Raw genomic sequence first — 27,229 nt, 5'->3', positions numbered from 1 at the left:
GATAAAGAATAAAAACTCACTAATATTAACCATGGCAGGTAAGTCTTAGCTATTAATATTATAATTATCATGATTAGGAGCAACAATAGTAGCTATGTAAAAAATAAAATACCTTAATCTTTTGGGAGACAGAATTTCTGTCTTAGATTGAATTTCCCTCTACTGCCATTAGCCCAGGCAGACTGATTTCTTTTTCTTTTTTTAAAAAGAAAGGGCCCAATTTAATATCCAGTCCTCTCTGGGCAACAATTTATTAAGATGACCAGTGCAGATGTGCATTGTACTGTCATGCCCAAACATTTTACGCAAGAATATCACAAGAGACTGTCAAAAGCTTTATTGACATCATGAAGCATTATATCTTCAGATCATCACTGCTCTTCTCCATATGGCAATCTACTTTAAAAGGGGAAAAATAAACAAAAACCAAGGCATACTGTAATGGTTTCCTGTAAGTAAAACTTCACTGGCTCCTTGTGTTGACTTTTTTACAAGTATTCACAAATAACTGACAAACTGCCAATTCAAGAAGTCTCCTGTTGGTTAATCATGTCTTTTCACCTAAGGAAAAGGTCCTTTAGCCAACTACAGAGGGTTGTATAAATCACAGCTGCATGTGGACAGCAGATTTATCTATCCTGCTTTTTACTGGGAATTCAGTTCTTGGAGGTCAACATTCTGGAGTGTTTCAATACATTGATAGTCTTTTAAAACCATGTTATATGTGTCATGAGAGAGAGAAAAAAAAAAAACCTTAAGCCTACCTTTACAAAGTCTACCCACCTTAAAATTGGCAAAAAAAAAAAGTCTACCCATCCATTCCCAAATACATGATTTTGCCAGATTCATTTGGTTGTATGTGGCAGAGCTCAATTTGAACAAGTTTAAGCAAAAAACAATGGACAAAAAAAAAGTGATTTATTAGGATGATCCTGGAATATCTCACTGAATTTTTCAAGAAATTGAACCAAGCATTTTGGCTTTCTTCACAAGTCAATAAACAAAGCCACCAATTATTCAAAATTCATATGTTAGACCATCAGACTACTCAGTATATACTGCTGAGACAAAAAGACCCAGAGAAATGTACTGACGTGTCCACATTTAAGTCAATCCTCTGTGGACAGCACAAACACCGGGTATCTAGGATTGTACACAGAGTGAGGTCTTAGGGTGAGCCTGGCAGGCACCCCCAAGGTGTCTCATCTTTTTTCATACACTTCTAGATTCCTTTATACCAGGCCTGAAGTGACACTGCATCATTACAAAGTCATAATGCTTAAAAAATGTAAATCCTAGCAACAAAAAGAATAGCAATTTAGTCATGCACATAACTAATTAGTTTAAATAATGAAATCATAAATGAGGGAAGTTAACAAGGTGAAAATGCAATTTCTCACTCATTCCTTTGTGTACATAGTATAAAAAAGTAAAATTCAAGCAAATACCCAGACAAATCACATTATTGTGAATAAAGAAGATAATTTACTTGGGTTTAGGTATCTTATAATTAAATGTGAGGTATTATTGCTACTGAAATATTCACATCATGAGCTTGCAATTTTTGACTATCTAAATATATTAAATTTGTATTTTCTCTCTACATACAATTCCCAGCCATCGTTATTTACTTAACTATCCATTCATTCATTCAACCTAAAGTTAAATCACCAACAGTTATGAAATTAGAAAGTACTGGAGCCATGATAGTAGGAATTTTGTTATCAAATAGAGATTTTTGGAAAATGCATAAAGTAAGTTTCATTAAACTATTAACATTTTCTTAAATATTCCAAAAATTTAATAAAATGGGTGGGTTTATTTCACTTACATAAAATAGTCCAATACCTATAAACATCAGAACTCCTGAAATGGATTTTACACAATCAATTCAACTTTCGTGGTTAAGAATGAAATTTATTACTACTATTGTTAAGTCATATTTTTAATTGACTAAATAATGTCATTTTTAAAATTGTAACCACTGCACGAAGAGTAGCTTCCATATTCGAACATTACGGAAGGTCCTTCCTATAGTATACAAAAGAAGGATACGTCAAAGAGACACAGAAGCACTTTCCATAATATAATTCAAATAGTGGCTAATATCTTTGAATTTTAATTAGGATTACCTGGAGTCTCCTATCTAATTTTGTGAGAATCCCAACTAGTCCAAGATTTATGCAAACCCTGGGGCCTACTGTTCTTCCAGTCATCATTGGCTCTGAGCTCCTGCTTCTGTAGGAAAGACCTCTCTCTTCCCTCAATTACAACAATTGACCCAGGAGAAGACCAAGATGAGAAAGACACTTGCTTTCTTTGATTTTACCCAGACTACTTAATATCAGACATTGGCCTGTGCTGGGGCATGCCTACATACCTGTGGTTTCAGATTTTAAAGCACAGCAATACAAGCTACCTGATTATTAAGGGTTCTAGACTCATTTGTTTCTTCTGAATTGCTTTATAAAGAGTTTAATGGAAAAAAATGACAGAAAAAATGATTATATATTCTTCTAAAAGTTGAAATTTAACATAAGTATAATCAGGAGCTTCAAAACACCTCTCACACTCTCTTCATCGTATTTATATAACATCACATGTAATAATCTGACAATAAGTAAAACTCTAAAAGTTTATTTGTTCCTGTTGTTCCTCAGCCAAGTATCCTCTTCTTCTCTGAAAAGTTCATAAATAACCATAGAAACCCTCAGATTTACCTTTGGGTTTCATGAATTCATTCAAAGTTTGAGATTGCATATATGGTTAAGTGTCAAAGAACTGGTTGATCTAAACTAATTAATCAGGTTGCTATAAACTAATTAAGGAGCACAGATTTCCATGGGATCATAATAAATTTATTAACTAACAAGTCTGTATAATTTGTGTTATAATTTGCATACATTCCATCATAACTCTGAGCTGTAACTCTCTTCATTTTCCTAGATGATCAAACTTAGTTTTGAAAAGATGTTACATATCTTAACCAAGGATTTTCAGTAAGAAAATGCTGGAGGAATTTGAATCAAATGTACTGATGCCAAACATATCACTTTTCCCACCATATCAAATATTGGCCTAAATTCCATACCCACTGATGAATAAATCCTTAAAACAAAATGATACCCTTTACCTTCAGGAGTCACTACTAGTTTACCCTGTTCCATTGCAGAAGTACTGAAAATTTAATTTGTCCTTACACCTGGAAGAAATATTTTCAGCCCAGTAATGCCTATTGCCTCTTCAAAGGCAAATTATCAAAGGTTCATCAAATATCTTAGCTCATGTCTTTAACTGGACTCATGAAGGCATTAGTTTCTAATGCTATATGATAATAGTTTGTTGACAGACACCAAATATTTAGAAATTATTAACAATCTCAGATAACTAAAAAAAGACTCTTAGCAGGTATAAAAATCTGCATATATTTAAACATTCCAATATTAAAAATAATTTGTAATATTTATCTTTAGTGATGGAATATTAATAATAGATTTTTTTTGCTAACAAGTTGAATGACAAACTTCAAAGATCTTTAACATTTGGAGGAGACCTGAGTTCATTTAGTCAAACTTTTTATCCAATGTGAGTCCCTAACAGATATTCATTTACATTCTCCTTAATTCTAATAACTAAAGATTCCTCTTTCTTTCTTTGAATTTTTGGGCAGCTCTGATTCTTACTTTTGTTTTATTGTTGTTAGGCAATGTTAACAGTACATAGCCTTTCCAACTTTTTCATACCCTAGTATCCTAGGTTGTCATATCTTAGTTTCATATACTAGTCAGAAAAATAATAATATATTTTGGGCATCCTATGGAAAGGCAATGAATGAAGCTGGCAGCAAAAGGTCCACTCAACCCCATCCAAGGTTGCAGCCATCAGATACCACTCCATTTACAGGCAGCACTGGTATATTTCTGTGCTGCCGCCCACTGGTCAAAAAATCTGCGACTGATCACTGTTACTGAATTTCCTGAAGAGACAGAAAAAAGTACTTACTCGTACTTTTTGGTACTTTTCAAAATTTGTCATTTGTCAGCGTCAATTGAAAACAATCCTTGCATGTTTAAAAATTTCCACATTTTGAATCTATCCTTAAGGTAGATTTGCAATAAAACTGGTCATTAACCTTAGCGATATAAATCTTAAGTCTGACTCTTTGGACCTTCCCAATATTTCAAGAGTTAGTTAAGGAACTGAGTTATTCCTTTTCAGTTTAAAGTTGCCTAATTTTGAAACGAAGAATCACGTCTGATACAAAACTGAAACTTGCCACCCCCAAATTTTGATCCTTTATCCTAACTCTCTTCTCAGTTGAGTAATACCTAACTAATAGAGGTTTTCTCCTTCTCCATAACAAATATTTCAAGGCAGCTCTTCCCATCCTCCTTCCCATTCTACCCTATCACAACAGTCCAAAAACCAAACATCAACAGCTCTTTCACCTGACACATAACTTAGCTTCTAGACTCTTCACAGGCATTGGTATGCTGTTCCGGGAATGCTGGGGCTTACAACAACTTATGTTGAGGAGCTTATTTTGTCTATTCCATAAACACACTGCTAAATATTTTAAAATATAGTATTTAAAATTTATTCTCTTTTTTAAAAGATTCTATTTAGTTATTCATGAGAGACACTCAAGGAGAAAGAGAGAGACAGAGACATAGGCAGAGGGAGAAGCAGGCTCCATGCAGGGAGCCTGATGTGGGACTCAATCCCAGGACTCCAGGATCACGCCCTGGGCCGAAGGCAGGTGCTAAACCTCTGAGCCACCCGGGCATCCCTAAAATTTATTCTCGATCTGCTATAGAATGGTTTGGCATGTGTTATTAGGCTCTGGCTTAGCAGTTCATTTAAAAAACCTGCCACAGTCCATGAAGGTAACTGCAATACAAAGGACATACAAGACAAGGATGTGAAGAAATTGGAACCCTAACAGGTGCAGGCTCTTTGAAAAACAATTTGGCGGCTCCTTAGAATGGTAAACCTAGAGTTATCATATGACCTAACATTTCCATCCCTAGGTATTTACCCAAGTGAAATAAAAACACAAAAATAGATACAACTAGTCATAGCAACATTATTCCCAATAACCAAAAAGCAGAAACAACCTCAAAGGTCACCAATAGACAAACAGATAAATGAAATGAGACACATCCATACAATGGGATATCACCTGGAAATAAAAAGGAATGAAATAATGATGTATACTGCAACAAGGATGAACCTTGAAAGATGGTAAGTGAAAGAAGTTATTCACAAAAGCCACTACATTTATTTATGATTTTGTTTATGTGAAATGGCCAGAATGGAAAAATCTATAGAGACAGAAAGTAGATTAGTTGTCTTCCAGGGCTGTGAGGTTTGGGGGAAATGCAGAATGCCTCTTTATGGGCACAGTATTTCTTTCTGAAGGGACAAAATATTTCAAAATTAGGTTGTGGGTATGGCTGCACAACTCTGAATATACTGAAAACCACTGAAATGGTTGAACTGTACAGCACATGAATTCTATTTAAACAAGCTGATTTTTATTTTTATTTTTTAAATAATTTTAGTTTCTTTTAAAAGATTTTATTTATTCATTCATGAGAGACATAGAGACATAGAAAGAGGGAGAGAGAGAGAGAGAGAGGCAGAGACACAGGCAGAGGGAGAAGCAGGCTCCATGCAGGGAGCCCGTCATGGGACTTGATCCCCGGTCTCCAGGATCCCACCCTGGGCTGAAGACGGCGCCAAACCACTGAGCCACCAGGGCTGCCCAACAAGCTGATTTTTAGAGTAACTTCAGCATGTATAGAATCACATGACTTAGAAGATTAAGATAGGAATGGTCTAAGACAACTGAGTTTTTATAAGCATGTGAAACAAGTGAGTCAGTTACTACTGCTGTGTAGCAAACCACCTGAAAACTTACTGGCTTAAAACTACAACAGGGGGGATCCCTTGGTGGCTCAGCAGTTTGGCGCCTGCCTTTGGCCCAGGGTGTGGGCCACTGGGTGTGGGCCACTGTCATACCCAAGCCTCAAAAGTCATATGATGTCATTTCCTCCACAGGCTCAAGCCCAAGTAAGGAAGGGGGAATTACAGAATCCACCTATTAACAGGGAAATGTCACACTCACATCAGAAGAAAGAAGGTCACGAGAAATTGGAAATAATACTGTGGCCCCTTCTCTAAAATACAACCTGCCACAGTGACTATCAGGGTAAATATATTGCTAAAATTCACCCATTACAATTCATCATGGAGAAATGTTTACACTACGTCCCCATTTCTAACAAAAACAACCTGTTCACTTCCTGCGTTGACATGAAATTGTATTTAGATACTGTTTTAGTGGAGTAGCTTTCGTTCACAGGCTGTTTTAAGACACTGTCTTCACTTTGTAAAGCTTTTTTGTAAGAAAATGCTGCTAAATAAACTCTCAAATGACCTAGGGACATAATAAAGGATTTGCTACAAAAGCACTTAGAATTATCCAACAGAAATCTTTATAACATTTTTATATGAAGACTCTATTTCCTGTAACATGTTAGTAAGGCTGGAATTATTCTTTTATACACTTATGGAGAAGTAAGTTGTGTGTCCAGAAACTTCCATGTAAATATGCTCAAGATCTATCTTCTGCTAATATATAAAAAAAGCTAACTATAGCAAAAACACCACCATATAAAACACATATGGCACCCACCATTAAACAAATGTACAAATGAACAGCAACTACAGCAACTATGGATTTTACTTCAAAATCCATAATAATTTGATTTGTAACATTACAATATTAAAAGTACAAATCACCAAGTACAAAAATGTGAAAAAATCTCCCAAACACAAAGCAAATCCACTTGTAATCACCAAGTACAAATACGTGAAAAAAATCTCCCAAACACAAAGGAAATCCAAGATAAGCAAGTAATGATAAGCACATGGTTGAACTGCTGTAAACTCTGGAGAAAAGTATATTTTCAAAGGACAATTAAAAATCATTGAAACAAATGGGGAAAAATCACTGGAAGAAAATTTTTTAAAATGATAAATTTGGGATAACTGCATATAAACAAAAGAAACTGGTATTTGTGTGTTTTTTATGTGTGAAGTTGCAGATTCATGTACTAACATGGAGTGTTTTGTTTTGCTTTCCTTTGGGCTAAAATAAGGAACATAGTCCAGTTCAAGAAAAAAAGACATCAGCCTATATATTTTATTAATGAAGGATAGGTTTAAGTTAATATTCCTCATCTTAAACTGAATATATCTCATTCCACTTGATTAAATGAGTTTCAATTTGGGCTGTTTAGAGAGGAAACTGCAATTTGGGAATCCAGGGATTCATCAAAGTAAATGGGCTAATTCTGAAATGATATGCAAGTAGCTCAAAGTGGAAGACACAGATCCAACATGGCCATTAAAATAAAGGTCAAAGAATATGATCAATGCAACAACAGAGATGAGACCTTTGTGCCACACAACTAAAGTCTGTTATTACAATTAAGCAAATCATTTGCTTTTCAACTAAAATGGAACATAAAAACACAGTAAGTTCATTAGTGAACTCGTACCCTCAACACAAATACTCTGAATTCGTCCTCTACATCTAGCACTGCTCTGAGGGCCAGCAATGCAGCAGTAAGGAAGGGAGATCCAGCCACAAATCTATTCCATAAATGAATTAATTAGCATTTCTTAGGAAAAAAGAATTGCGCTTTTTAATAATATTACTACTACTATTATTATTATTTTCGTTATAGTAGGAATATGCATGTAGTACTAAAATATTTCATTTACATTAAATCATGTAACAACAGTGTGAGACAGGTTTCCAATATCAGGTTTCCACGAAATTCCAAAAAGCTCCCAGCAGGTAATTTCTTATCTTTGGTCTCCATAAAGGCAGAGTCATCATATCACTGCAGTATTATTAAAGCCATGTTTCTGGAAGGCATTCCTAGGGAGGGCTGAAATGCTGATCCTGATACAGGCAGAGTTCCCAAAATAGAAAGAATTTACATTCTAAATTATTAATTTTAAGAATATATTGCCTCTGACTTCTGACAGGAGGTCTATAGCAGGTAACTGCAGGTCTCTGACAAGTATTTGGAAGATGTGGTATCATTTATTAAGAGTGTCTTTATGAAGCTGATCTCTTGTCTGGGTAGAGGTGGTAGATATGAGGGTGGACCTATCCTTTCAAAACTTTGAATCAACTCAAAGAGTTAAACACCCTTGGTTGACACCTTAGAGTTCTACTTCCGAAAATACAACAGACTTGCCTACAATTATGAAAGAATCTTGAACTGAATTTTATAAAATTCTTAGTTTCAGTTTTGAACATAACTTCTTCACCTAGCAGATCTTCCAGGATGTGTAAACTGCAAAATGCACCCCCCTCCCCAATACCTAAATCTATCAACATGGTGAATTGGCGACCAGATGCTAAGGATTACCTGTGCAAAGTGACTTTTGTTTGTTTACTTTGGTCTTGTTAATATTGAGTCCTTCTGTCTTCTAGTAATTAGGCAATGGTCCAGCTACTTCTGGAGACCCTGAGCAGAATGGAAAGTCAGAGCTCCTCATTCGTCAAAGAGGAGGATGCCGATCATCTTTTTTTTTTTTTTTTTTTTTTTTTTTTTTTTTTTTTTTTTTTTTTTTTTTTTTTTTTTTTTTTTTACAGCAGCAGGCCATAGAGCCAGTTCATTTAGAGCCCAGGGCATGAACTTGCACATTACTTTAATGACTGCAGTGAATAAGGGCACTTGAACATGATCTATGGGCTGCTGCGGGCATATTTACCTGTGTCGTTGATGCACGCTGGAGAGGACTTCCAGCCACACCACTGATCTTGAAACAGGAACATCCAACGAAAACAATGCTGTGGCAGTCAGCTCACAGCACCTCTTCTTACTACATTTTCTCTGAAGACATTAGCTAACAATGAGGTGTGTAAGTCCCTGGAATTCTTTTTATTTAGAGTATCTTTAATGATTCCTTTAGATTTCAAAGTTAAATTGCAGATCAAATGATGTGAAGTTGTCTGCTTCTCTTTTTCTAGTTAAGTAAAAGCTAGACAGGCCGGTGCATCATTTAACTTGGCCTCAGCAAATCTTGGTCATAGAGAAATGTTCCTCTTGGGAAAACTATTAGAGCATATATTGAAGCCCACTATCATACCTAAATTATGAGAGAATGTAACTGAGTGAAAAGAGTACTGGATTCAGAATAAAACAAACTAATTTTCTCATTTAAATTCCATGGCAATTTCCTACATGGTTTTAGGTACATATTTTTTGAAGATTGAGTTTCTTTGGTCATAAACAGAAGATACTGAACAAAATAATTACTAGAGAAAATGTTATTACTTAATTATATATCTGATGAAATAAGTCTTACATAGTTTACAGAAATGTCATGTATATTTTATAAAAATATGTATATTTTAAAGAAATATAATATCTAACCTTTTTAAAAACATTTTTGTTATTTTGAGGTACTATTTAATAATGTTTCCTTGTCCTATCATATTTCATATGTTTCTCTTCACTATCTTTAGCATATTTGGTTCAGTTGTTCTGAATACTATACATGTTTCCCCTATTTATTTCCTCTAGAATATTCTACTTGTCAATTTCCTACTCTGTGCAAACCCTGTACAGGGCACTGATTATTCTATCCCTGGAGCTCCTGCTTCCCATATCCTGCCTGTATATCTTATGAGTAATTAATTATGATATATTTTCCCAGAGAGTTTGTAAAGGTCTTTAAACTCTTTTTCAAAACTGTGCTCCAGGCAACTTCTGTCAAAGTAGACCTAATGATGTACAAGGCAGTATGACATGTCATTTTTATTTCATCTGAGAAAATTGAATCAACCTAAGAGATCAAAAAGATGGGAAAGTTCAAAAAAATTATAATACTAAATAACTCACAATGTATCCATTTATATAGCCATTAGAAAAAGTTTCAATATAATAGTGATATGAAAAAATGCTCCTGATGTAATATTAAGTGTCCAAAGAAGTATAAAATATTTATATATAAAGGAAAAGAAAAAATTTGTACAGATAATTATATATTCACATAAAAATCTTAGAACAAACTCTTCCCAAATATTTGCAACAACCACTAGCTATAATATTATTTTCAAAGAAAATTTTTATCGTCATTCCTTACTGAGCTTTTAACTTTTTCACAATATGCATGAATTACTTTTTAGTGGAAAATCCACTGAAATTTTTTAAATGCCATATTTTAAAGAATATTTTAATATCAAGTATATTTAATATTTTACATATTTAAAAGAAAAATGATTTCATATATGAATATTTAGCAATAAATTCTAATGCTAAATATAAAAGAGGCATTAGAAATGCACTCTAATGTCACAGTAAAAAAAACCCCACATATTAAACACTTACATTCTAATTTAACATATAAAAACTAAGTCCATTTTTATTTTTCCCATCATAACTTCCAGTCCCTAAAACACCCAACTCCTAATAGCTTCAGAGGAATCAGAGCAGACAGCATTCCAGAGAATTAGTTCTTGGAATAGAGTTTGGGGTGATTAAAAAGGCAGGTAAATATAAATGTGACTTGAGAAGAGTTACAAAGTCAAATTTTAAGGGAAAATAAAGTTTTAGGAAAAAATTCAAAATAACTTACGGTCAAGAACAGAATACACATAAAGGAGCATGGTGGGTAGGGGGAGGGAGTGAGGGAGATGATCCATCCACACTTCTAGGATTATTTACTCATGTAGAACTCCTAGCACTAATTTCAAGGTTTTCCACAAGTAGTTTAGGACCTTTGTTGCTCCTCTATCTCTAGCTTCAACCATCATTTTTGTGGTGAAAAAGATCCAGAATCCACAAGAAACAGACCAGCTTCAAATCCAGCAGATTCCATCATTCTGCTACCACCTGACCAGGCCCCTTCCTTCCTACATGGAGCTCCCCAGTTCTATTTATACTACTTGGTGTCTTTCTTTGCCTTGTTGCAAATCTAAACACACAGTTTGGTCCGTCTATCTGCACCCTGTCTGTATCCAGGATATCCATAAGGCTGCTGACTCCGAGATCTGTCCTTCCTTGTTCCAAACCACACCTTCTACCAGGAGCCAGTTCTACAGAATCCTAGCTTGTACCCTCATATCTCAGTCCACCTCTTGAAAACAAGGCCATCACAATTCCCACCATAGTTCATGTTCTAACATGAAAATGAGAAAAATATGCTTTTTTTTCATTTTCCAGCTACATCTAACTTGAAACAAGAAATACAATAAAAAATTATCAATCAAGCAGTTATTTTAATTTTAATATATGGAAAGAGCTCAACTTGTGGTGCTATGGCATATATAATTCTTTTTTTCTCTGACTAAATGAATATAAAGTTCACTAGTCTTTGCAGATAATCCTTTCCTATCTTCTCGACCTTTCCTAAAGGTGTTTTAATTTCCTCTTTTTCATGGCTGATAATTTTGTCATTACTTTCATGAAATGCTTTTCCAAGATACAGTTTGGAAAGTGATTAATAGTTATAGGTCATTTTCCACATTGCGTTATCAGAAGCTATTATTGCATATTCCAGTAACACTAATAATGCTGAAAGATTTGACAATGACATGTGACACTGGAAGAAGACCAGTTAAAGGAGTATTTTATAAATGTGCTCCTTCACAATCATATTCATTTTACACAGAGCTAGTGGAATCTAACAATTACAAATGTAGAAGCTAAATAAAAATAAAGGTATGCAATCCTCACCATGAGTTGATGTAAAATATCATGATTTCTTTAGATTTTATATAAGATGAAGTTTTCAAAATGCTTTCTTTCTTAGTGCCTTCATATGACATAACATGTAAAGTACTCTGTGCACTAGTTTTTGTCCATAGCGGGAGCTCAGATATCTCTTTACTCTTATTTTCCTCTAATAATACTCTATTAAGTATAATAACAATAGTGGTTGAAAACAAGAAAACTTCTATTTTACTACCCAGAAATCATTGATATCATTAAATTTTTTATTTTTTTTATTTTTTTTATTTTTTTAAGATAGAGAGAGAGAGAGAAAGAGAGAGAGAGAGGCAGAGACACAGGCAGAGGGAGAAGCAGACTCCATGCACTGGGAGCCCGATGCGGGATTCGATCCCGGGTCTCCAGGATCGCACCCTGGGCCAAAGGCAGGCACCAAACCACTGCGCCACCCAGGGATCCCCCTGATAGTTTAAATAATGTACTAAAAATTTCCTCTGAAATAAAGAACATGACTATAATTCTTGTGAAATATAAAGAACAAGAGAAGTTATTGGAGCAACAGTGTCCAGGGTTATAAATACTGTTAACCTGAAGAATGTTTTTATCAATATATAGAACCTGGAGCTTTTAAGTAAAATGACTAGAGAGTTTTCATGAAATTTCATCTACAGTTTTTAAAATATTTTATATCTTTTATATAAGTTTTTTAACTTCATTGCTAAATAGTTGAATGCAAACTTCAAATCTGTGTATCTACCACCCAGAGGAAACACAGTTCTATGCACATAGCTGGTATTTGATAAACACTACTGAAAATACAATGAAGTAAAACATTTGCAATGCTGTTATATACATAGAAACTTCTATTTAACCTATTCATTATTAAAATACTTTTCTGGTAGAATTATTAACCCCCAAAACACCATATGCTGCTGCTTGAGGGCTTACACTTGTGGAATTGCATTCCCTTCTGCTGTGCCACTTAAAAAAAAAAAAAAAAAATATATATATATATATATATATATATATATATATATATATATAAATTAGTCCTGGTGACACTATTTTTCCTTCTATTTGGACCATGATAAGCTTCAGAGTAGTGACTTTGGGAGCAGGGTAACTTAGAGTGAAGAGACATTTATGTGGAGAAGTTACTTTGCATGTATGACACAGAGACACATTAATCTAAGTCATAATAATTTACAAATACCAGTGAACAATATGAGCCATAAAGGTTTTTAAAAATAACCCATAATTTTTCTAGCCAATATAAGAAGATTGTTTAAGATGCCAACTTTGGAAATGTGTGATGATCAAATGGTCAACTGAAGGGAAAGAAATCTTATTGTGAAATAAATATATATTTTAGGAAAGTCATGGTTTTCTTAAGAGCAAAGTAGCACCTTGTTGACTTAAGACAAAATATAAAGACAAAGGTTATATTATGTGAGAGAATGTAAATTCTTGTCTAATAGTATAGACCAACACTGTTACAGTTAAAACAGTGAAAACACACAGGTGAAGATGGGGATGACTACGCCCATATAACCACAAGCCACCATCAGCAGGTTTCTCACAAGATGTAGCAATATCAGTCTTCTCTCTACTGAGGGTGACTGGAGTACTGTCACTGTTCCTCACCACTGTTCTGGAATCATCATCACTCACCACCAGCTTTCACAGAGTCAACGAGGTTTCTCTCTCTTTCCTCGTTTTGATCTCATCTCCCAGATTCATAACCTAGGTCTCAACATGAACAATAATTACTTTTAAATTCTGGATTTAGGCACACAACTCTCAAGATACCACTATCTGTACAGACTCACTGCAAATATATTGTCCATACCAAGTTTTCTTTTACCTGCTTCCATTCCATGTGCATTCCAGGATCCATCATTATAACCACTGTCTTGCGTCCCTTACCTCCATCCAATGCCTCCCTCCTTCACCTCTGCTCAGCCCAGCACACCACTGGTCCTCATAGGTCCAGCTCAAACAAGCTGACTGTGCCCATCTAATGAGAGGGAAAGACCTACCACAGTTCCCAACACCAAGACACTGGAGGACCTGAAACCATATATCTCGATTCTTTCCCATCCTCAGGGTTGAACTCTGTTCCAAAAGCCATTCTCTCTACTGGTAGATGGACCCCATGCACTCTCATCTACCCAGTGATTTTTTCTCTGAGATTATTCCCTTTCTCTCAAGCATCATAAATTTCTCTTTCTATGAGTCAATGCCATCATCATAGGGATACCTTCCATTCTTAAAATAAAATCCCTTCACTGTTTCCATTCCTTTAAGCCACCACACTTTATGGGCTGCCATTTGTAATGAATAGTTTTCAATCGCCCCTCTTAGTTATTTATCCAAATCACATGACCAGAGTCATCACATGCCCAACCTCTATCCTCCACTCCTCTTCTGGTAAAGGACACTCACTTACAGGAGAGGAAATAGGAATTAGGTTCCTCTTTCTTAATGCCCCATAGTGAAACCTGGTTACTTGGAAATGAAACAGGTATGTCTGAGATACAGAAAATTACCTATAGAGTAATAACATAAATCCTGGTCCTATTTCTATTGATATAAAAGTATAAAATCCACCAGTTAAAAACCAATCAGGATGGGAAATTTGAACAAAGAAAAAAAGTCAATGAACACCTTTTCATTGAGCAATCCATGCCTGCCGGGTTGAAGGATTCTCGGACTCGTTTACAAAATCTCAACACATCATACATGTCATGCGGACATGTTGACTTAGGGCTTGTCATGACTTAAGTTCATTCTATGGTTATAAACCAGAATTTATTTCTGTGCAATGTTAACTGTCTGCCTAAAAACTTATGTTCTCAATTTCAATAACACTTTTTTCCCAATAAACTGTCAAATTGAGTTTTCTTTATGCATGTACTTTATTACCCTTTATTGTACTTTGCATATACAAAGTGCTCAATACATTTAATGAATGAGTAAATAAATTATGCAACCAATTGTTTGGCAGTTAGCTTAGAATAAATGCCTCCTATGATAAAGAATGACCTCTCGGGGATCCCTGGGGGGCTCAGTGGTTTGGCATCTGCCTTCGGCCTAGGGAGTGATCCTGGAGACCTGGGCTCCCTGCGTGGAGCCTGCTTCTCCCTCTGCCTGTGTCTCTGCCTCTCTCTCTCCCTCTCTCTATCCCATGAATAAATAAATAAAATCTTAAAAAAAAAAAAAAAAGAATGACTTCTTTCCCACAGAGCTGATGTTCAAGGAGACAAGCCTAAAGTAGCACATAACAGTGATGCTATAAAGTTTCTTCCTTGAGGTCCTCTAACTTAGTAAAAAGAATTTTTAGTAAAAAAAAGCTATTTTGCTAATGCACCTAAAAAGGATCAGGAAAGCAATATTCAAGTGAAAAATTTACAAATACGTCATGTACGTAACTATTAAAAATCATAAAGGATATAAACTTTTAAAGTCGCTTTTCCTTCATCTCAGCTAATTTTTTCCCAATATATTTAACTTAGCTTTAGCTCCACAGATAACAGTCTAGACCACAGAAACCTTAATAGTTTAGGACAAAAATAAAAAATTGTTTGCTTACAGTAGGCTACCCCAAGGAAGTCCAGGGACTTTGCTGCTTGTGGATTTTGCCTTCACATGGGCAGCTGCTGCCCATAGAAGCTGATGCCTGAGCCTCTGATGCAGGTGCTTCAAGCTGTTCTACTCAGCTTCCAGGACAGACTTTCATGCCTGCTCACATTAGTTACTGGTAACAAAGAATCTCATCTCTGCATCCAAAAATGGACAATGGACTTGTTTTGACTATTAGAAAAAAACTCTTCACAGTAAGTTTTTTTTTTTTTTATGAAATTCTCATCAAGGATTTGGAGAGGCCATTTTATTTCCATAATATATTTTTGCTGTCAGCAGCTTATCCACTCTCTCAACTACAGACATCACTATCTCAGCTCAAATGGCATTTCCTATTATCCAAATCCAACGAATATCTATTCCAGTCTCCCAGTTCTTTCTCCCAATTTGGATTGTCTTCCCTATCCTCTATATCTTCTGCCTATTCCTACTTCCAACTAATTGTAAACATATATAGTAATCAATGTTTATAGTTTGATTTATTTCCTCCTACACTTTTCCAGATGTTCATAAATATTGTAAACAACACAAAATATTTATTATTATTTTTTAAAAACAGGATAATATAATGCTAAAACATTTCATTTCTAAAATCCTCATGGAGTTTTTCAAAGGTGTAATATATAACTCCAACTCATTTTAATTAATAACTACATAAGAAGGATATAGCTTTTGTATAAAATATTTTACATAGAAGATAGGTCTTTTTTAAATTCTTCATCAATCAGTACTGCTCCACTTTTTTACTATCCCAGATAATTTTGCAATAAACACCAATATACATAAAATCTTATGTTCTAGATCACCCATTTCTATACTACATATGTCTAAGTATGACTAATCAAAGGCTATTGAACACTGTAAATGCCACTTCATAGCAACATATCATTTTAAACAAAGATTACAGGATTGCACATTCCCATATGGAGTGACAAAAATGTGAATTTCCTCACACTTTAACCCTTAGCTAGATTACAGAATATACTATTTTTTAATGTTTGTCTATTTGGTAGATTAAAGAAATTAATATTTTCATCTTGATTTTTATATCCCTGATTAGTAGAGTAGAAAGCATTTCCATATAGTCATTAACTTTTTGCATTTTTCTTCTATGAACTGCTGTTCATGTTTTTTGCCTAGTTCTCTATTCTGTTATTTTATTTTTTTTATCTCATCAACATTAGGAAGCATTAATATATTAATTATATCAATACTTCGTCATATTTTTGGCACACATTTTCTCTTATCCAATTTTTTCTACTATTTTGGATTGAATATGTCCTTGAGATTCTGAGCCCTCAGTTACATCCTTTTTAAAAAAATTTTTTAAACTTTTTTTTAAGATTTTATTTATTTATTCATGAGAGACACACACAGAGAGAGAGAGAGGCAGAAACACAGACAGAGGGAGAAGCAGGCTCCATGCAGGAAGCCCGACGCGGGACACAATCCCGGGGTCTCCAGGATCACGCCCTGGGCTGAAGGCAGGGGCTAAACAGCTGGGCCACAAGGGCTGCCCCCTTCAGTTACAACCTATAGAGAGAACATTCTTTCCAGTTTGAACCAACTGGGCATGACAGTGATGAAAATGTTTAGTAAGATAAAAATCTATTAAAATTTCCTTGTAACTCTCATACATTTATGATTCCCATATGATCTTTAAAATAGTTTGATTCAGTTTGCCAAAGAAACAATCAGTGACAAGATATTACTACAATAGCCTTAAGTTTATATCTTAATTTGAGGAAAAGTAATATTATGATGATAACTAGGCTTTTCTACACAGGATATACCCTGTCATTTATTCTTAATTACTTTATGTCTTTTAATAAAATGTTATAGCTTTCATCAGACAGGTCTTGTCATTTCCTTGTTAAATTTATTCCTCCTACTTTGTATTTTGTCAATACTCTAAAGTTAGTGGTTCAGCAAGACTTCTAGATATATGAATAAGATACCATGACATAAACCAACTTTAACAAAGCAGTATCCTGAGTGTGGGAACTGACATGAACCTTTGCTCCCTTCTTCTATTACTCCTTAAAAATAATCAGCAATCTCATGAGAGGGCTTTGGAAGCAAACTAATCCAGTAATACAGCCTGTGCTTCAACCCAATTCCTTGCTTACTGACCATTTTCACAGCCCAGATGATCCAATTAATCTATTCAACTTTCCTTTGTGTAACTACTTAGCAGTACACTTCCCTCCCTGGTGACGCACGTCTGACTGACAGCATCACCGATCCCTTACGTCAGTGAACCTTCTCTCAGCTACTCTACTGAGAGCTTCGCCACTACTGTTGCTCACTCAGCACTCCTTGAATCATACCCAAACACAGGACGCTTTCAGTATTTAAAAAAATTATGATTTATATCCTGCCACATGCTAAAAGAAGTGAAAAAAATCTTGATTTTCCAGCTTTCTTTGATTATTTACCACCTTTTATTTATAAGAAACATGACTTTGAAGGAGTAATTTTTTTTAATCTAAGACTTCAGATTTTATTAGCCATTTATAAAGCAAAGTAATGCTGGAGGAAGAATCATGCAGACTTTAATTCATTTTACAGGGAAAATTCTAAGATACTTTCTTCCTGATCCAGCCCAGAAACACCAGAGAGACCAATTTGCCTTGACCCAACACAGGATTCATCTGCTGTCATTATACTAATTTTTTATACTTACGGATATATTTTGATTGTTGGTTTAGACTTTATATATATATTTTTGACTTTATATTTTCTAAAGGCCAATTATTTGGCCTCAGGCACATAACAGTTTTACGCTGTATTGGTCCATCACCAAATCTACCAAGACTTCACCAACAGGGAATTTTGCCTATAAAGTGTTTTCCCCTACCAAGGAATATTTTTTTTCAAGGAAAATAGCCTAAATCATGAATAAAAACATAAATTCAAAAGCAACTATAATCATGTCAAAATATTTTTATGATAAGTGAAAATCATGATTTTATTCCAACATAACAGTCCTCATTGTTCATCTGAAGGCACAGTTTCTAATACGTTCCCCTAAGTATGTCACAAAAGTGGGATGTCTCTACCTGTTCTTTGACCGAGGCGAGGATAGCAGAAGTGGTTTCCGTCTCAGAGCCATCCCCGTTGGAGGTGTTCAGGCCAGGGCTCAAGGAGCTGGTCTTCTCTGAGGTGGAAGAAGGCTGGTCTGGAACAGGCATAGCTCCTGCAATGCAAAAGGACATGCTTAATATGATGGGAGGTTGCCACTGCATACAGACACAACTATCAGGCAACTAAACAGCACTCTTTGGAAAAATGAAAACTATAAACTACAAAGAGAGCACACGACTACAAAGAAAGCATCATCATCAAACAGGAAATAATACAGGTAAATGGAATGATTTCTCCTATATCACCCCAAACAAATTCCAGGACACACTCACAACTTGGTGTTTTTGTATTTGAGGTAAGTGGAAGAAGAGATACGAAGAACCAAAAGGCAAGGAAGGTAACAAGAAAGAATAAAGAAATGAAATACTGAGTCTAACAACAACAACAACAAAAAAAAAAAAACCAGTTGAACTACCATTTTATTTGAACCCAATTCATAAATGGATGTACATGGAAAGCTTAGAAACAGCATCCCAGAAGTTGTTTCTTTCTTACTATCTTTCCCAAACAAGTAAGACCAAAGTATTTGTTACATATATTACCTAGCAATGCTTATCAGCAGAGGAAATAATTAACTAGGACAATTTTTACCAGAGCCCTACAAAATTAATATTCAAATAAAAGCCTAGGAGTAAATAAAGGCTGTTTTCTTGCCTAAAGCTAAACTATTACATGTCCCTCCAAGAACTAATATTATGTGAATGTTAAAATGTATTTCCTATTATAGTGTAACTAGGTAGACTGGGTTTTACAGTAGGAAACATAAATTCCATAGGAACCTTAGCATTGTGAATAGTTAATAATTTAGGGCTATGCTCACTGAAAAGGGTTGTTATAGAACTGTCCTTAAAATATATAAAAAGATTGGTCATCTAATGTTATCATTGGACATTCCAACTTAGTTTTGTTTTCATTTTTAAGTAATTTTAAAAATAATATTACCAATGAGAATTAGAATAGTATTGGAAAGATAAATCCATTACAAACAGAATATATAGGAGGGTTCGGGAAAATAATATTAATAAGCAGAATGTGAGCAAAGGATAAAGATCAAATTTAATCTAGTGTAGCAAAATGCAACCCTGGCTAAAAAAGCAGAAGGTATTTTAGGTGGTGGATACCAACAGGATGAAATGAAGTGATTTAAATAATTACAGTGGTAGGGTTGGGAAGACAAGAGGAAAATAGTTTTGTGTTCATCTTGCTATCATATGCAGCATCTTATCTGATCAAGCCTCATAATTATAAGGATTTGGATAAACAGATCAACAAATGTTGTGCCCAGGTGACATAGCCCGAAAACCAAACCTTTCTCACTAGGGAAGTTGAGAGATGGGTGAAAGGGGAGAAAGCAAGAAGAAAGGAAATGGCAGTTCTTGTGTGCAAAGTCACCCCTCTCCGTGACCCTGGAGTGGAGAGGTACAGTGGAGATCACTCTATCTATGTCAGAGGCTTCCAAAGGGCCTGAAGCTAAGAAAGGAGAAGTCTTGCATGTTTTAAAATTTTATTTATTTATTCATGAGAGAGGCAGAGACACAGGCAGAGGAAGAAGCAGGTTCCCTTCAGGGAGCCCAATGCAGGACTAGATCCCAGAATTCCAGGATCATGACCTCAGCCGAAGGCAGACACTCAACCACTGAGCCACCCAGGCATCCCGTCTTGCAGGTTTTAAATCTTCACTTTTGTGTTTTCTAAATTTTATTGGGGCCATGTGAATCCCGGTTCTGGACTAGTATTATTGCCAACCTGTTTTTTGACAAAGAACTTGTCCAAGGTCCCAAAGTTATTTATATAACCAGGCCTAGAACTCAGATTTTCTCCCTTTTTATTCCTGTTTTAGAGTCCTTTAATGTGGCGGCCTATTTTCCATAACCTGTTCTGCTGGCTGTCTCATAAATACTAGTCTATACATCAATTTTTTTTATAAAATGTTACTCTTAAAAGTATGAGAGTAACCTGTCACAGTAAAATATGGGATTTAATAGGCAATGAATCAAGGCATATCCTTGGGCACTAGACAACTTGGACCTACACACTATAAGGAATAACCAAGTCTGTTTATGTACCCCCATTAGAGCAGCAATAACAGAACAAAAAAGAAAGCTTCAAGGTTGAGCCACCATACAGAGCTACTGCAACCCAAGGCAACCTCTATGCCTGAATGGAAATGACTTGGAATAATTTCCACGGCTCATAACTTTTCACATCCAGACTTAATTCAACCATTGACCATCCCCGTGTATGAATGGTTAAGACTGTCCAACCTCAACTGCCGATCCTCTAAGCTCACAGCACAAGAGGAGAAGGAGGACCATATGAAGACCAAGCCGTGGGCTGCCTAATGGTAAGTGTAAAAAGCTTTAAGCCTTCTGACTTTGCAGTAAATGGACAAGTACTTTAGTTTTAATCAGAACTAATCCACTGAATTAGTAATTAATCTGTACTAAATCCAGGAAATCCAGAAAATGTAGGGAGATAAGAGAAAAACAAAATCAAAACAAAACAACAACAAAAAAAAAAAAAAAAAAAAAAAAACAAAGGAAGAGCAATCCTCAGTAATTCTGGCATCTGAGATAAGTATATTTACTTCGGTATTTTTGCATGTTTCTCTGACAGAATTTTTTTTTCTGATTTAACTCACTCTGTATAATGAGATTTACATATAATAGAGTACTACTAATATAGCGCTTTTTTAAATTTTTGTCCAGCAACATATAATGAACTATTTCTTACGTTAGGAAAAATTATTCTACGGCTTATAAATGTAATGACGTGCTCACTTAGGCAGCACGTATACTAAAATTGCAATGAATAGTATTTATAATGTATCATAATTTACATATCTTTTTAATTTTTATGACATTTTCACACATGTGACATTTTCAGTAGATAAATTCCTACATGTGGTACTGATGGAATGAGGAGCTGGAACATGTTTCAGACTTTTGAGAGTCAAAACAAATTTTCCTGCTGCCAGGCTGGTTCAACTTATCTGCCCACCAGCAGTGCTGTGAGAACGTCCCTTCCCCACAATGTTAACAACACTGGCCTTAACTACTCTCTCCTGCTTTTACCAATGTGACATAGAAAAATTCACCCCTTTGATTTTGTTTCTCTTTGGCAATGAGAACAGTGGACATTTTCCAACAGATTTACTGATCCTACATAACAACACTTCTTCGTTCTCTTTATACAACTACTATGTAAGAAATCTTTCTATCGCTAGCAGAATGCTTAATCTGCAAATATCTAAGCTGAAATTTAGACTTGGTAATAAGAAGTTCTATGTCCAGAAAATACAAAACAAGTCATGCTGTATTACACCCTCACATGCATGAGCAGTGTTACAGATTCAACGGTGTTCACTCATACACCCACCCATGATCCCACCCCTGTCCCAAATCCACATGCTGAAGCCCTACTCCCCAATGTGACTGTATTTGGACATGGGGCCTTTTTTTTGGGTGGGGTAATTAAGGTTAAATGCAGTTATGAGGGTAGGGTTTATAAAGGTGGGATTGTTGTCCTTACAAAAAGAGTATAAGACTGGAGCTCTTTCTCTCCATCTGTGAGGACAGAGAGAGAAGCTAGAAGCCAGAAAGAGTGTTCTCACCAAGCATGTATCATGCCAGCACTTTGACCTTGGACTTCTGGCCTCCAGAACTGTGAGAAAATACACTTCTGCTGTTTAAGCCCCTCTGTCAGTGGCATCTTATGGTAGTGGGGGAAGACTAATACAAGCAGGACTGGATCGGTCTCAGCTTCTTTCTCTTATTTTCCCCATGAGATGAGTATGGGAAAGCCTGGGAATTGATGGTAGCATGGCAGCACCATCATGTACAGCTCTCTGTCAATACCTTCACCCAAGATAAACTACAAGTGTCAGAGAAAGGCATGCGCTGCTTCAAATAAGCAACCTGAATAAATCAAAGCTTAGAAGATGGTTGTACCCAATTTATGTGAAGTAGGTCTGCAAAAAAAAAAATGCTTTCTTTCAAAGATGATACAATAAGAAATTCAGAAAAGTTGGCTGGATGACAATACGAGCAAAAGCAGGTAGCCCCCATATACAGAGTGTCCTTCTCAACTTTAACTTATGTCCCTTATGTAATAAGATTTCATGAAATCCGAATAAATACTCTAAACTTTTATTTCCCAAACATGAGTCACTATAAATTTACAGTATACTTGGTAACCTGTTAAAATCTTATGTATACTTTAAAAGGCCAAACTCTCTTGCTCTTAATTCAAGGACTGCATTCAAAACTATATTTTATTGACTTCCATCACCCAAAAGACAGTAAAATTCTTATTGTATATTTTATAATTGAAACTTGTTATTTTTTAATTAATTAATTTATTTATTTATTCATGAGAGACATAGAGAGAGAGAGACAGAGACACAGGCAGAGGGAGAAGAAGGCTCCTCACAGGGAGCCCAATGCAGGACTCGATCCCGGACCCCGGGATCACGACCTGAACTGAAGGCAGATGTTCAACTGCTGAGCCACCCAGGCACCCCAAAATTTGTTCTTTATTTAGCCACTTCTGTCTAGCAACTGATGACTTTATTGGAAGAGGTCATCATGAAGACATGACAATGAGTTAACCCTTGAGTTGGACCTAGGCAATTGGAGGCTCCCTACTGCCCCTCTGTGTATGGGATGTGGTCTGCTTGCCTTCCCCATGCCCAGAAGCTGTTCTAAGAATATATCCCTGAGGTAGAAATGTAGGGTTGAGGTTATCCACACGAGGTATGGGACTGAATCCAGTTAAGGCCTATATGATCTTTAAAGATTCTGGCCAGTGGCTGCAGAAATCTACCTGTCCTGTAGCCACCCAAGATGAGCCTTGTAAATAAATTCACTTGCCTCTTCAACCTGCTGCCTACCAATCTAGAGTGATCGTCTTTCAGTCTCTCCCTAATCTCTGAGTATGGAGGCTAGTTTGCAGACCAACAGATTGACATCAGATATGGCCATCTTCAAAAAACTAACTGATGGACTCTGGTGTCTCACAATTAACCAATTCAATGATCCATCTAGCATTCTTAGACCACCATTACTTGATTTCCTCCTCTCTGATTCAGTGATAGCTCCTTTGGCTGTGATGAGGTCTTTGCTTCTGTTGAACTGCCCACCCCCAATCTGTAACCCATGACCTCTTAATCTTTTCAACTGTCTTCTCATTCTGTCACTCCCAGGCCCTCACGTTATGTTGTCAGAGACCTGTTTCTTCCTTCTCCCAGGTCCGACCTACTTAAAATTCCAGAATCTCCAAATCCCTTACATATTGTGGGACTCAATAAATATTTCATTAGCTAGACTTGCACTGTCTGATATGGTATCTTCTAGCAACATATGGCTATTAAAATCTCAATAACATTACAAAGCCAGTTTATTAGTTGCATTATTCACATTTCAAGTGTTCAATAGCCACATGTGGCCAGTGGCTATTGTACTAGAAAATAAAAATGTAGAAGAACGTCATCATTGCAGAAAGTTCTACTGATCTATACCCAATGGTCAATCTTTGATGTAATCTTTCTTCTGTAGTTTTAATCCTTGGCAGTAAGTCAGGAAAAGGGGTCAGATTATAAACATATTTTGAAGGGAGAACTGTCAGGATTACTGATAGGCTGCATGTGGTAGTGAGGCCAGGAGAGAAGAATCTAGATGATTCCAGGGTTTGATTTGAGTGACTGGCCATTAGTCACAATGTTGACACTGTGGGTAAAATATATTTCGGGCAATGGAAGGTGACCTAACATACAAACTTACAACCCAAAACACATCTATCTCTGACTCTTCTTTGCTGTTAACATCTCAGCAGCTGAAACCAGCTCAAGTCAGAGGCTACACTCTGATATGAATTGGGCAATGGAAGATTGATGACTTCTAAACACTATATATCACATTTCTCCCCCACCCTTTTTCTTTTTCATTAGGCAGGTCCCTTTTCATCTTTTACTTTAGAGTTGCTAGAAACTTCTAGAACTTTTCTCATCTTTGTTTAGCTTTAGCCAATGGCTTCAACTTAAGACTCTCAGACATTAACTTTCTTGAATCTCACACCAAAATAACAAACCCCACATGTGTGTGGCAACATCTAAAGTTATTTCCAGGGGTGCCTGGCTTGCTCAGTGGTTGAGCATCTGCCTTTGGCTTAGATTATGATCTAGGGTCCTGGGATTGAATCCTGCATCAGGCTCCCCTTCTCCCTCTGGCTATGTCTCTACCTCTGTGTGTCTCTCATGAATAAATAAAATCTTTAAAAAAAAATTAAACAAAATAAAAGTAAATTATTTCCTTCCTTCATGTGTCCACTCTCTTCAAGACAGTGATGCTCCCTGTTCTTGATCCTATGTTCTACAACACAAGTATATTAGTGCAATAGAATTTTGGATTTACCTCATCATTAGGCATAATTTTCACAATTTTCCATTATGGTTACACCCAAGGGAGTAACAAAACTGGCCATTATAATACTCCAAATATTACTATCATTTGTCACACACACATTTATGTATCCAACTTGATATTTTAAAATTGAATATAGTTGAACACATGGGATTTTTATAACCTTCCACCCCACAGGCAATATGTGTAAGATTATGATCATGTACAACTCAAGAATAAGCAGAAACATAAGCATATTACTAATATTAGGTTGCAGAGATTGTGTAGATTCATATAAATTAGTAACATGAAAGATACCTCATTTGTATAATCATTCTGGTCACTAAAACTGCAATTCTGTATTTGCAACTAAGATGTCATGAATATCAAAACCCAACACAATAGGCAGAGAAGGAGGCACAGCAGTGTCCTCTCTCAGATGCATTCCTGACACGTAAACATATATCCATCCTTGCTTCTTCTTTTTAAAGAGAAATTTAAAATTAGAGCTTATCCTAATAATATATACAGTATAATAATTAATAGCTGTCAAAACTCAATATAATTAGACCAAAAACTCAATCTCTCTTGGTCTATGTCCAATTCCCCACATCTGGCTCACTATCTACTATATACCAGCCAGTTAATAAACATTTGTTGAAGTATTAGTGTAAAATCAATAATGGTTGCTTAGTAGAGCATGTAACATAAGTAAAATGGGCTTTGCATTAGAGCATTTCTCTAAATGATATTTGAAATGACACCCTTTTAATTTCCACTCAAGAAAGCTGCTTTTCTGAAACCTTATTAGTACTAGTGTATGGCTTGGCCTCAGTCGAATGCCAGAGAAGGGATAGCCTGGGTTGCTGGCTTCTTAGGTAGAGCCATCAATCAAGCAGGATCTGAGGCCTCTGGGACTCGATGCTTGCAACTCACAACTTACAAACAGAATCTGGCAATATTTATGGAAAGCACCCTGCAAGGAAGAAGTATCGAGACATATTCAGAATATGCAACTACAGGCAAAGCCAGGAGGTAGAGAAATGTCCAATTCTACCTGATAGTTTGGGGGTGAGGTATGAGATGTTAATCACAGAATCAGAGACACAAGGTCCCTTGTTGCTGTGGTGGAAGATATGATGACAGAGGGGAGAGACATGGGATCAGAGTGAGATTCACATGTGGAACACAAGGGGCTGACTGTTCTACCTGTGTGTTCAGAGAAGTGGGAACGGTGGGAGTGGAACATAGCATGGAGGCTCAGGAAATTTACTTTGTACCGTTGCGTGAGCCATTAATCACTGAGGAGGATGGGACCAACTTAACCATCACCACAGACTTAAGGCCACCTGAGTATTATTCTTAGTGATATAAACTGTGTCTGAAAGTCAAAAGGAAGCTTCTGTGGAGACTATAGAGCAAGAAGGAACTGCAGCACTCATGCATGGGACAGATATATAAGCAGCCAAGTTGTAGCAAAACAAGGTCAGTGAAGACAGTCAGTGAGAAGTCAGTGAGAAGACTGGATCTTCTCTTGGTGTCTCATGGTCCTGTCTCCTAAAGCATCATCTCAGGCATTTTCATCTATGACATTATGACATTAAATGTAACGTTATGTCAACAATTTATCGATCTTGTTGCCCCTCCGGCCCCAGCCACGCTTACAACCTGGCCAAGAGCAACCTTATAGTTAGGCCACCTGGAGGTAAGGTCAGATCCCAACATGTAAGATGTTAATGGTGGGATCTCACAGATTCCGCAACCATGATCAGGGTGCCCACACCTGAATGGAGGGAAAAGCTGAGAGAAGACAGTGGCTTGACAGGATGACACTGGAAAGGCAGATGGTTACTGGCAGAGAGGAAAGGATCAGAATAAATCTATAAAGTGAGATGACAGGGGGCAGGGAAGACAGCACTGGGGCTGGCATTCAGGGAGCATCAGAGGTGAGCCTGGAAACACTGGAGGTGTGGGTGGATTGCAGCTAGCTGCTATGCTGTTGGGACTTAGTAAGGCTTTCATTTGCAAGTGACAGAAAATCCATCCCAAATGGCTTAAAGAAAAAGGGGATCAACAGTCATATTAAAAAACATCCCAATTCCAAAAACATTAAAATATTTTTAAAATCCCAGAAGATGTATGATCATTATAGCTCATCATGATAAATGCGCTGCTTGAGGAAGGTTCACATTGTAAAGCTAACAGTGAGGAGGAAGGAACCAATATTGTAGAATTGTTTTTAAAAGACTGCAGAGAAGAAGAAATACCTGTGTGTAATGA

At 36.2% G+C, this 27,229-nt stretch overlaps 1 protein-coding gene across 2 annotated transcripts in view; it reads right to left on the bottom strand.

Moving 5' to 3' along the window:
* Positions 1-27,229, bottom strand: part of CTNND2 (catenin delta 2) — a 918,117-nt gene that overhangs the window by 743,358 nt on the left and 147,530 nt on the right. For both annotated transcript variants that reach the window (XM_055308537.1, XM_055308538.1), the window contains exon 2: positions 18,467-18,603. In XM_055308537.1, the coding sequence (XP_055164512.1) occupies positions 18,467-18,603 (137 nt within the window). The remainder of the gene's footprint in view (positions 1-18,466; positions 18,604-27,229) is intronic.

The sequence above is a fragment of the Nyctereutes procyonoides genome, unplaced genomic scaffold, assembly GCF_905146905.1.
Source record: "Nyctereutes procyonoides isolate TBG_1078 unplaced genomic scaffold, NYPRO_anot_genome, whole genome shotgun sequence".
Taxonomy (NCBI): domain Eukaryota; kingdom Metazoa; phylum Chordata; class Mammalia; order Carnivora; family Canidae; genus Nyctereutes; species Nyctereutes procyonoides.
This window is presented reverse-complemented; position numbering and strand designations above follow the sequence as displayed.